Source organism: Metopolophium dirhodum, chromosome 1 (genome assembly GCF_019925205.1).
Source record: "Metopolophium dirhodum isolate CAU chromosome 1, ASM1992520v1, whole genome shotgun sequence".
Lineage (NCBI taxonomy): Eukaryota > Metazoa > Arthropoda > Insecta > Hemiptera > Aphididae > Metopolophium > Metopolophium dirhodum.
In genome coordinates this window covers 53720646-53734516 of record NC_083560.1, presented here as the reverse complement: position 1 = coordinate 53734516, position 13871 = coordinate 53720646, and the positions used below count along the sequence as shown (strand labels likewise).

Sequence of the window (13871 nt, the reverse complement as noted above, 5' to 3'; positions counted from 1 at the left end):
TTTTTGAAATGATCTATAGATTATGCGACATATTTATCGCATGCGATAAAATGATAAAATTATCGAATGCGATTAATTTATATCAAACGTATATGGATGCGTCATCTTTTTATTAATTTGAAATTTAAATTAATTTTTAATCTCTTATCTCCATGGTTATAATTGTTAATTTTATCATCTCGATAATACCACAAAATATATTCTGTGATAATACTATTTACTTGGTGTTTAACAATAATTAACTACAAATGATAACAGTATTGATATTGTTTAGTTGACGTGCGCGTCGTCCATACGCTGGAAAAAGTGACAACAGTTTAGTCGTTTTATTGTACCCCTTAGTCTTTTTGCTGAAACATATTAGAAAGTAGGTATCGTTTAAACAATATTTTATTTACGAAACATAGTGCGCAAAGTCGACCAAGTGCGGTTGTATTTGTTTTTAATTAAAGGGTTGAATTATCGGTTGAATATCTTATAATCGACGGTTTCGCATCTCGTACGTTCGCGTACACACGTAAACGGCATTATATTAATTTAGTTTTTTTTCGGCCGATAGAAAATAAGTATCGATATGAGTACAACCACGGCTGCGGCCGCTGCGAAAATGACCAGCACCACGGCTGTAGCCATAAGTCTAGTGTTGTCCAGTTGCGTTATAGCAAATGCTTTTCGTCAAAAGAAACAATTTTACCCATCAGTCGTATATATATGTAAATCCAATCCAAGTATGGCAGTAAGTAAAAATACACTAAATAATTTGGATTATATCATAAGAGTTAATGTCAATGCCGCAACAATAGGGTAAGCAAGGTATGCATTGCATTCCCAGATTTTATATTTAAATGGGGTCCCACCAACAAGAGAGAAAAATTTATTATTATTCGAAAAACAAAAATTCAAACAATTCAATAATTGACATTTTTTATTATTGAAAATAATCTTTTCTCTTTATAGTGATATTTGATATAGTTAAAATTTTTTATACATTTAAGTTTCCCCGTTCTGTCACCTGGCTGAAAAGTAATTTTCCAAATTCAAACTGTTGTAAGACTATCTTCGGAATTCAATGTCACAAGAGATTAACTGGCATAGGTACTTAACATTGAAAAATTAAGGACAAATGAACTTGATCTTGAAAATTTGATAAATGACTGCAAATATGAAGTCTAGAAAGAATAACATTTTAAAATAAAATCGTTGTATACCTACCTAATATTTGTTGATAGTTTATATTTTGTTATTTAAATTGTAATTTAATACATTGTGTTAAAATTGAGAAAAATGAACATATCTATTACATTTTGTTTAATAAATTAATTGCTTTTTAATTTACTTGACTACTGATAACTGATGTATTGTTGGAGATCTGTTTAGAAATATGATGAACTTAAGGCTGATACCCGCATGTGTGTCTCCGTCTTACAAGTGGGTAACATGGCAAATTTTACGCTCAGCAGAACACGTGTAGCTTTGTTAGTTTATAAATTAGAGCAAATTGATCTCTTATAAAATCTAAAGGTGAGATTATTATTGCGAGTTATGAGTATTTTAAAATTGTAAATTGTTTGTACATCTTAAAATACTCATAACTCACTTTAAAATAAAAATATATTAAAATGCCCATGATATTGCCTAGATAATAATCTTACCTTTAGATTTTATAAGAGGTTAATTCCCTCTAATTTTTAAACTAACGGAGCTACACACGGTCTCCTGAGCATAAAATTTGTTATGTGTACGCACTTGTAAGACGGAGACAACACATGCAAATATCATGTCCTCTTAATATAACCAACATTACTACTATACTGCTTGAAAAAAAGTTAAAATTTGTGGGCCATAAATATTGTCTTGCATTAGAGGTTTACCAAAGGTTAGTTGCGACACTAACTTTTTTTCATTATATTGGAATAGAAGTATAGGCTATAGGTGCGAGGGGTCCCATAAAATGTTTCGCATCAGGGCCCCACAAAACCTAGTTGCGGCACTGGTTAATGTTTATATTAACTAAAAAAACGATAATACCCACCTACTTGCCTTGTATTTGTTTTCTTTATTCTTTATTTATATATATTTCTATTTTAGATAATGTATATGCAAGCTTTAGTGGCTGTCTATTTAATCGGAAAATTAACCGGTAAATTATTTTTTGGCTCATTACGCCCTGCAGAATCAGAGGTATTTATTTTATACATTTTACATTTTTTATAATAAACTTCTAATATCTATGATTTAATTGATTTGCTTATGTATTTATATTTCTAGCGTTTAATTGAAAAGGCCTGGTACGCTGTGACAGAAACATGTTTAGCATTTACTATTTTTAAAGATGATTTGAGTCCCAAATTTGTAGCTCTATTTACTTTATTATTATTTTTAAAATGTTTTCATTGGTTGGCAGAGGATCGAGTAGATTATGTATGTTTGTATATTTTATATTTGATAAACATGTTATTTTATATATATTTATATTAATTTTATATTTTAAGATGGAACGTACTCCAGTTATTTCATACATATTTCATTTGCGCATATGGTGTAAGTTATCTAAATATCAGTGTATTCAAATATGTATATACATCTTATATTTTTAATACTTTTAATAATTTAAATTGTTTTTAAATAGTGCTATTAGTTATCTTAACTTTGGGTGACATATATTTTGTTCATGATGCATATACTACTACAATGGCCAAAGGCCCATCGGTGCAATTAGTATTTGGATTTGAATATGCATTACTCATCACATTAGCAGCTAATGCTGCCTTTAAGTATGTATTGCATGCAGTTGATGTACATAGTGACACCTTTTGGGAAAGTAAAGCTGTCCTCCTGCTATACCTTGAATTTTTTATTGGTAAGATTATTTAAAATATATATTTTCTAATCCATTACCAATTGAATATTAAGTTTAAGGGGACTACAGTCTACTGTCATAATATAAAAAGGTTGTATTTAAACCTAATCACCTGAGAAAAACAAGATTTTGATTAGACAGATTTAATTTTTGAAACTATATTTTAAAATATTAACAATTTAACTATGTTTTAATTTACGTGATTTTCAATACGTACCTATTGGTTTTTAAACTGAAATATTAATGAATATAATTAATTCATCCATTCATTTTTATGTAGATAACATCATCAGATTAGAATAATGTATACTGACTAGTCATCTTAAATGTATGATATTATAATATTCTCTTATCAATTTTTCTATATTTTTCTTCTTTAAACACTGACTGCAGTCCTCTTTATAAGTATTGTATTATTTTAAAGAACCTTCTTATTAAATTGATTATTTAAATCATTTTAACTAATTCATATATTATAATATGATTGATTAGGGTTGTGTAAAGCTGTGATGTATGTGGTTTTCCTTATAATCATGGTACGAACATACACAATACCACTATTTGCTTTTCGACCAATGTATCATACACTAAGGTAAATTTATAAAATTATTTAAACAATACATTTTATTTATTTGTTCTAATATTTCAGTACAATTAATAATATTAAGTATAGTATAATTCTTTAGAAAGACTTCATTAGAAAGTCTACGCTTATTTTGGAAACAAAACAAAATTGCCTACATTATATATTATTAATATAAACTGTATTATAAATGACAGTACTTATGTCATTAACTCTTTTAAATAGTATGATAAGCAACTGGATAGAGACAACGATACTAATTTTGCCTCTTAAATATTATTTTTAAAAAATTGTGTAGCTTGTCTATCTAGAATTTACAAACAATGCTAATACAAGAATACATTATTTTGTAGAAATTTCAAAAAAGTATTCCAAGATCTTGTACTTTCTCGTAGAGCAATACATAATATGAATACTTTATACCCGGATGCTACGTTACAAGATTTACAAGCCATTGAAAATGTGTGTATTATATGCCGGGAAGATATGACAGCTGCAGGTAAATATTGATATATTATTTAACTTATAAACGTAAAATAATTTTACTGTACAATTGTATTAACTAAATTTTTTTCATTCTATTTAAATAATAAAAAAAATTCTGATTTTTAATTTAATTATTTTTAGCTGCAAAAAAATTGCCTTGTAATCATATATTTCATACATCATGTCTACGTAGCTGGTTCCAACGTCATCAAACTTGTCCAACTTGTAGATTAGATATTTTACGCCCAACGCCTTCGACAACTCAGAATTCTAATGTTCCTACACCAGTAACACCAACACCTGACAGGACAGCCCAGGAAACACCATCAACTGAAGCAGCTGCATCATCTTCTGCCACTGATAATAGTCGTGGGCCATCTACTAGTAATCATACACATGTACCATCAAATCAAGCAGGAAGTAGTGGAAGCTCCTATTATAATCAAACACCACTGCAGTATCAATTTAGACCATATACATTTCAACAACGATCAACTTCTGTTGATGAAATTAATGGAAACAACAGTGATAATTCAAATAGTGGTATACCTGAATCAAATAATATGAATGAATCATGGATAGCATTTATGAATGCAGCAGGAATAGGTGGTGGAATTGGACCATCATCATTGTTCAGTAATTAAAAATCTAAATTTTAGAAATAACAACATTTTTAAAAAGTTTAACTTATTATTTATTTATTTGTTTGTTTTAATTAGATGATATGCCACAAACATCCTCCAATTTACCATTTACAAACATACCACAGATTCCACTTAATTTACCATTTGTTGGTGGTAAGTAAATTTTATACTTTTACTAATGTTTAAATTCTATTTAGGTACTTTTTTACTTAATTTTGAATTATTTTTATTTAAAAAGAGGGAGTACATGTTATTCTATCTTAATGGTTTTAAAAATATTCCTTATTTATAATAAATAATTGATTTACATATCACATGATATTGCATGAAATATGTTTTATTGTTTTGTCACAAAATAGGGAAGAACTATAAATAATCTGAAAATAATGTCACGGACAGTATTTTAGCTGACAATTATTTGGACCGAATAATATTTTACCCGAAAATATGTCAGCTGAATAATATCTTGATTGACAGTATTTGATTCAAAAATAATTTGGCCGACAGTATTTCAGCCAACAAATATTTTGGCTAAACCATATTTTAGTCGAAACGTATTTTAGCAGTTAGCTATAATAATGTCGGTCAAAATTTTTGTTAAAAAACTGTTGCTGAAGTAATGTTATCTAAAATATTATTGGTTAAAATACTATTAACTAATACTGTCGTCTAAAATATAATTTGCTTACATGTCCAATAAAAAAAAATTTCGACTGAAATGCGGTTCAAACACAATATTTTTGGATTTTTTATGAGCTTCCCAAAGTAGGCGTTGGGTAATAGGATGTATAGAAAAGCAAGCCCTAATTTATGTGGGATAGCATAATATGAAAAGAAGAAGAATAAAATATTTAAAACCTAATAATTTTTTGTTTAAAATTCAAAATAAGTTAAAAATTACCTATACTTATACTTATTATATATTTAAATAAACTGCTAACTCAAAAACGTTTGGGAAACTGGTATTATTATTCCTTTCTACAGAATTAACTTAAAATAAATAATTATTTATACTCATCTATAAACTTCCAGTATTATATATATTATAGATATGTTGGACATTTTACAAAATAATATTTTCTTGTAATTTCTTATTATTTGAACTAATATAATATATTGTTAATAAAAGGAATCGCAATTCAGCCACCAAATATACCTCCTAACTTGGATACACTATCAGATGAAGAATTACGTCTAATGGAGCAAAATACAAGACAAGGATGTTTAGCACGTATTAAATACATTACTGATATAAAATGTATGCTGGACGCTGCTGTTGTGATGATGAATCAGTATTCATCAGCATGTCTTATGGCTGGGTAAATGATTTTAAATTATGTATATTTCTTAATTGTATGTGTAACTTTTGGATTTTACAATATTAAGTCAAATGTATTACAAGTAAAAATATTAGTGATATTAGAATTTAAATGAAAATTGAACTATTTGTTATATAGTAGGTGGAGCTTAGATCATATTCAATGGATGGAGCTGCTTTAATCATTTGCTGTGTCCAACATAACCCCCCACTTATTAGTTATTTTATAGTGATTGTCAGCGAAACGCATGCGCAATAACTCGTTGTATCTTGAAATTAAATGGGTGGTGGGGGGTTATATTGGACACAGCTCGGTATACGAGAAACACACACATAACTCCATCCATTGTATATGATCTAAGAAGTGTTCTTGTCATTGTGTTATTGAGTGGATGTGTTAAATTTGAATTCAATAATAAATCATTGCAAACAAAAAACTATTCTGAGTTAAGACGGTCTGTCCACCAACTATATTTTATAATATTTATATTGCTATTAGAGTAATTTATTTTAATATTATTAACATGGTAGGTAAAGACGTTATCAACGTATCAAAATCATAAATTGTACAAATTGACGAACGATAAATGGTCAGAATACATTTTTTTGGGCTAATATTTTGAAAATAAAATAAAACTAAGTTTTCATTTCTCTGATGTATGAAACAAATTTTGTACTTGAAAAGCATTGCCTGGGACTTCCCAAAAAAATATTGCATTTTGCATTCAAAACCATGCCCTAATCATCATACAATTTTTTTTTGAATTTAAACAAGTTTTATACTTTTATCATAACAGAAAATTAATCTTTCAAGCTAAAAAAGTGTATCTATTATTTAATAATATTTGATTGCATAAGTACATGAAAAATCTAACTTATGAATAACCTACAAATATTACATTGGTCCTAGTAAATTTAGTAGATAAGTGGGCGAGTAGCTTATGAAGTTTGCTCCTTGACTTTTGTAGATTCAAGCCACCACTGGAATACATTTTTGGCAAAAATATTGCATTTATTATAAAAGTATAATATCAAATATTAATGTTATATTAATGTCAGTACCGACTTACGATATAAATAAGTTCTTATTATACTAGGCAATAGCTTAAAATTAATCTAAATTTTGGCAATGCCATTGTTCATACTAAAATATAATCATGATAATAATGTGATAAAGTGAAACCTCTAAATACCGGACACTCTCGGTTACCGAAACTTTGTCTGCTATTTAGAGGTTTCACTGAATACTTAAAAGTTTCAAGTCCTCATGAATAATATTTTTGAACCATCACGCAACTGAAATCTTTTTTTTTCATTTTGATTGTTATCTAATTTTATAAAACACTTATAACACTTATCCAAAAAATTGTGGGTATGTATTTTCAATATTTTTAAATTCCTTTATGTTGTACAACATTTTCAAACTTTTTGACCAAACCTAAACACTTTAAAAAAAACAAACTAAAAAAAATTTTAATTCCTAAAAGTAGCTTAAAATTAATCTAAATATTAAAAAAAATTAATCGTGTATAGAAAATAATATCTTATAGTGGATGTAGTAGGTACTATATTTCTAATGAAAAGTTTCAAGCTTCAGCAATTAATAATTAATATTTTGTTTAATCACAAAATAACAAAAATTGTTAGAGGGTAAACCGTTATTATTTATTTGAATGTCCAATATCATAAACATTTTTATAGCAACTTATAATAATGAGAAATCTTGTATTCAATTTACAAATCTTAAACATTTTATGAATCTTATAATTTGTCCAAATGTTGTGATTATGATGAATTTCTTAGAAATTTGTACTTTAAACTTACAAAAAAATGATAACTATATTTTTGATGTTTTTTAATTCTGTTATGAACAACTTATGAGGAATCTTGTTTTAAATTTTTTAGCTTTATAACTCCAAAACAAAATTACATAAAACTAAATTAAGTCAACAATTTTAATATTTATCAATAAAAAGACCCAAAATATTTTTAGTTAATGCTTAATAAGTATTTGGAAAAAATTTCAAGTATCTACATTCATTTATTCCAACAAAAAACAAAATCGATATTGAAAAAATTGTTTTGTTCAAATGTTTTTTTAATTATTTGTAAAACGGAGACAACACATGCGAGTGTACCGTCCTTTTAAGTCAGGTATAAGAACTGTATAAATCAAATGCATCCCTTCACTTATTTTGAGCCACTTTGAGCACTGTGTACAACCAATGCATTCATCCGTTTTAACCGTTCAGAATCTAAAATGACCTAGTATTATAATTAAGTAATTTGTAGTTATAACTTTTATAAGTAGTTCTGTTTTCAATTTGGTAATATTCTGAAATGTTTTAATGTACCAAATTTTATGTTTTAATGATAACAAACTTTGTTAATTGTAATCGTTTTGTTTTCTAGTCTCGATAGTACGGATTCAACTTTTAACAGTGAAACTAAAACTTCGGATACTACAGAAAATGATGAGCAATTAGAAACTAGACCACCCAGTAATATTTCTTCTGAAACTGATTCTAGTACCGGTAGTGGAGTTACTAGGTATTTATGATGATTCAAAATTTATTATTTTTAAACAATAAATTAAGCCCTAGGGTTTTTGCAAACTTGTATATTTTTTTTTCATTAAACTTCACAAATTAGTTTACTTGCTGTTTTTAATTATATAATAATGTTTATAACCTAACTGTGAAGAGTATTGTTCTAATTCAACTGGTTTTACTTTAGACCAACTATTAAAAAAATTGTATAGAATTTATAGAAAAGTTAAGGAGAATTATCCTGGCAGTGTTTTCTACACAAATAGACCTATATTATACCAATAGTTCCAATTACCTAGTATCGGATATAACTCCTGAGAACATTTTTAAATTAGTCTTAAAGTTTACTTAAAACAACTTCTCCAGTTTTTTTAGAATTAAATTCTTGAATCCTTCAAAATTAGAATTTTAAATTTTAAGTACTAAGAATTGTTATATGTTAATAAGAACATTGATAAAAAAAAATTGATTTTAATATAATGTTATGATACATTCAAATATATTTTCAGAAATTTTATTGGATAACTAGGTATAGCCGGTATAGGTAATAGAATTGGAAAAAGGTTGGTGTTTATGAAAAAAATTAATTGATTAACATCTATGTAGTGTGATATTGACATGCACTCAAGTATTTCTAAGTATGTAGTTACACACACTAATGATCTCTTACTACAAATACATTATCATAACCCATACCCATGCAGACAATTACCTATATTGTAAAATGTCACATCCTCCTAAAAGGAGTATCCATTGTCGTACCTGCATATTATGTTGTCTTCGTCTTCATAATGATAACATACTAAAATATGTTCTGATGTTCCAGTTTTGTGTTGTTAGCTTTAATATTAGAGTGAATTAATCTTAAATGAAACTCAAAGGTAAGAACATTATCTATGTTCTTTGGTTTTTTATGATATTTGAATTTCAAGTGAGTTATGAGCATATTTAAATATTAATACTTTACATTATCATAACTTGTTTAAAAAGAAATATATCATAAACATTCAACAAGATAACACTTATAATTTATAATGTCTTTAAGTCCTTACATGATAGGTCAATTCACTCTAATATAAACGCTAACAAAACAAAATTGGTATGTTATACGTCTGTAAGACGGAGGCAACACATTGGGTATAACTATTTTTTTTATACTAGAGTATGACATTAAAAATCTAATGTATGGCATCAGAAAAAAAAATAATCAGTCTGGCCCAATCCAGTGCTTTGTAACACAAAAATTTGGTTTTAATTATTTACATTTGATAACAATTATAATTTTAACGTTTATGAACTATACTATACTATAAATTTAACCAAAAAAAACAAATTTCTGGTAAATATTTTAGTCTTATTTAGTTTTGTTTGGTCTTCTTGTTTTAACAAATGAAAAAATATATAAAAAAAACTCGCTGTACTGGCCGACCAATTGCAACCATTTAGATAAACAAACATTTTTTTTCTTTTTTCGAAAGCTGAAAAAAAAATAATAGGTGAGCTACCCTCTAGCGACCTATAAGGTAGTTCCGGATTGGACCTATCGGGTCCAGTTGTGCATTTAAACCATCCAGGAACCCACAAACTTAAACACACACAAACAATTTCATCAAAATCAGTCCAAACATTTAGAAGGAGTTTAAATAGGTACACACGTAGAAAAATTATATATATAAAGATAAAAATTGTAGGTATAACAAAAAACATCCTAGATACCTAAGTATTAATAATATATATATTATTTAGTAATACTAGGCTACTGTTATAATACTTATAATCATCATCATCTGAGTTTCCTTTTTACTCAATTACTTCTATTAACAATAATTAACCATCATCTTTAATCACACAAAGATACAAATTCTACTTTCTCATGACCAAATAAACCAATAACACTTAAATCGAATTTGTTTTTGTGTTATTTTGGTTATACCCCATAGTACTATACAGTGAATATAAAATTGTTTTATTCACCCATCAGACTCTAGCAGAGGTGGTGGACCTTTTCTTGTCACATACCAACATTTTGTATTAAAGTTTAAAAAAAATTCACATGCTAGTAATATATTATGTTCATGGGTACCTATAAACATTATTTCTCAAGGTGACGAGGTCTTAATAAGTCTACTGAGATTATTTATTATCAGTTGTGTATTTTGTTAGTCTTAGATGTTTTAATGAATTACAAACAGAATTAGCTTCATCCAATAATTTATTATTCCACTGTTTGGATTTAAAATAATTCTTTGTGGAAAATAATCTTTCAAATATTAAGTATGTTGGCGTGAATATTGTATATATTTGGAATGAGCCATTTTTTGTCTAAGTATAAAATATTATTTCTAGAAGTAGTGAGTTCCAAACTTTTTTTAATTGATGACTTTTTTAAAAAATAATAAATAATTTGGTTTACAATTTTTTTTTTTACTAAACACAATATTGAACAATGAAATACTATTTTTACATGCTGCAAAAATTTAACAAGCGTGCAATAGGTTTTCCTGGTTCTATAGATGGCCTTAATATATTATTTTCTTTTTTATAAATGAAGGACGTAGGCGAATCTGCGTTTACATTACTTTACCCCAATTAATATACCTCTAATAGCCTCTGAATTGTATCAACATAAATACATAGTACACTCACAAATTACAATCTTTGTCCTCATCCTTGCTATTCATCTTTTCTTTGTCAATTTTTGTTTGGATCAACATTTTCTATTTTTCTCTGTCTACTTCTCAAATTTTTTTTGGTGATTTTAGCTTTCACTGCCAAGTTATCACAAAGCCTTCAAACAGTAATGATATTCTTTTTGCAAGTGCTTCTCATATTTTTTCTTCTGATCCAATTGTAATAGTTTGCTGAGTATAGCCATTTGTTGAAGTATATGGATCATTTACATAGTTATCAAGTACAATAGGTATTTTATTTATTGTATTTAAATTTGTTTTGAGGAGTTACAGATTTTTTTTAATACTTCTTGTCAAATCTTATATATATTTTTAAATTGCATGTGTCTTATCAATCATTACCTATATTCTTTTTAAATTAATTAAGCTATATGGATTCCAATAAACTCAGTATTTATGTCCATTTGATTTTTCACTACTTTTAGGTACTGTTGCAATTACTATTGCTCAAATTCTGATTCACTGGGAACGTCTTTCTTGATGAATTTTAAGTGGTCAATGGCCATCTAATTCTATGGATATAACCTAGCTAATTTATTTTTAGCGATTCTTCAGTTGATATGTATTAACAACTATTGAGTAAAGAAGCCAAATTGTATTTTGTTAATAGATCTTCAAATGTCATATGCCTGTATGCCACTCGTGCACCTCTATTTTTAACCCATTGTTTTTTTAGTGATCTAAAATGTAAATATTGTCACATTCAATAGCTACTGAATGTGTAGAGTTTGGGTGCACACTATATGTATTATACTGCTCTTTTATCTAGAGAACATACTTAATACTTAGATGATTAAATAGGAAACATATAGAAAAAAAAAAAAATTGTAAAACCAGTAATTTAATTTAGTTTTCTATTGAATCACGTTGACTGCTAAGGGGACTTTACTATCTAAATCTCAAAAAAATTATTAAAACTGGATTTGGAAATGATTTCATTCACTGGATGAAAATAAAATATGTGATACAATGAATGACAGTTTTTATATTAAATTGCAAAATTTGTAATTAGGTATCTATATTTATTATTGAAACAATTAACAAAATATTTATTGTATGTTATAAGTTTTTCTTAACAAACATATACATTTATTTTAATTCTACTGAATTACAAATCAACTGTGTAAATAATTTATTTTACTGTAATTCAAAATATTAATAATATTTGAAATATTTAGTAGCAGCAGTGGCAGTGAAGATCAATTGATCCAAGAAGAAACTGAACAGCAGCGAATTATTAGGTTAAAAAGGTTGGAGAAATTTGGAAGCAATTCCACGTAACTTTTGTAAACAAATATCTAAGTATCCCATAATGTGATGAAAATGTTGTACTAAGTATTATTATTAGTTTATATTATATAACTGATAGAGAGGGTCAATATTTAGTTTATTTCTTCAACTATTCTATCATTTTGTAACATCTGTGTTTAAGTTATTTTTTTTAAGATATGTAGTTGAATTCAAGTTTTGTTGTTTTCATTTATTGCATATTTTTGCTTTATTTATGCAACCATATATGTAGCTTATTTGCCAATGTCTAGTGGAAAGTTATTGTATAAAGGTAACTAAATAGGAATAGCTATGATTTTTAATTAAAAAAGATAATTTTCAATGAATTATAAGGTTATATCAAACTACTAATTACATCATTTAAAAATTGTATTCTATATTTATATACATCTGTATTATTTTATAAGTTAATGTTTTAAGGTCTAATAAAATGTAAATTTCTTATGAATGTATTAAAACTGTCCATGTTATACTTAATAGTTAATATCATAAAATCAAATGCAATTGTTCCAGTTATCAACAATAAAATATACAACTTCTATGGCGGTATCATACTATTGTTATATATTGTTTAATGTTTTTATGTCGGTCGGCGTTGATTTTTGATTTTTTTCTGTTTTGAGATTTGGAGGACTATTCTTCAAGACCATTATGTTATTTTATAAGTAAATAATAATAATAATAATATATTGGGTGAACAAAAAGGATTATACTGGGCTGCAGGATCATATTGACTGAACAATTGTATTTAAAGCAGGCTATTATTCTAGATTTAAATCTTACAGCTATTGATTTGGTTGGTTTAGGCATCACTAGAAAATAATGCATAATAATCCTAAAGATAAAATTAATTTTCAACCTATTTTAAAATCAGAAATATATTTTTTTAAATATTTGGTGGGATGAAAAGGTTTTTCCTTTTAGGTGAGATCTTAAATCTCCAGTTGTACTTATATAGCTGGTGGTTGTAAGTTGTATAGCAAGAGCAAGCATATTTCTACAGCCTTACTCCAGTAGGCATGTTGGAAGAAGTACTGCAGTGGCGGTTCTAGCTATGGTTCTAGCTGTCTAAATCAAAATTTCTTGTGACCTTACTTTAAATTGTAATTTTTTACAAACATAAGATGTTTTTATCTTTTGATAAATTATTATGATAATATTTACAATAATAAATTATATTATTATAATTATATTTGTGACAAACTGGTAGTTACTAGTTATCAATGTCGTGGTAATGTCGCTTCTAATCTAGCATCTAATTTTTGCAATTTAGCAATCTACAATTTTTATAGAGAAGATTTTTTTTGTAATATAGTATAAGATTGCAAAGTTAAACGTATACTAGGTATAATTTATACCTAACGAACGATTTCCCATTAATCGATTTTTGATATCTTGTTGTAATTTCAAAATGTATAACTGTATACACTATTGACATTTACACCAAATAT

The 13871-nt window shown here is 26.9% G+C and overlaps 1 protein-coding gene across 2 annotated transcripts; it reads left to right on the top strand.

The window, feature by feature from the left end:
- The first annotated feature begins 241 nt into the window (after positions 1-241).
- Positions 242-12983, top strand: LOC132935068 (E3 ubiquitin-protein ligase synoviolin B-like). 2 transcript variants are annotated; one of them, XM_061001517.1, is made up of 13 exons: positions 242-367; positions 560-736; positions 2089-2181; positions 2269-2421; positions 2493-2541; positions 2630-2860; positions 3353-3452; positions 3797-3942; positions 4071-4565; positions 4649-4726; positions 5703-5892; positions 8304-8441; positions 12309-12983. In XM_061001517.1, exons 2-13 carry the CDS (start codon positions 575-577, stop codon positions 12409-12411), a joined length of 1938 nt encoding a protein of 645 aa, XP_060857500.1. In that variant the 5' UTR covers positions 242-367; positions 560-574; the 3' UTR covers positions 12412-12983. The 2 variants fall into 2 exon arrangements, with proteins under 2 accessions (XP_060857500.1, XP_060857499.1); XM_061001516.1 differs by having other exon boundaries at positions 279-499.
- Positions 12984-13871: the final 888 nt, after the last annotated feature.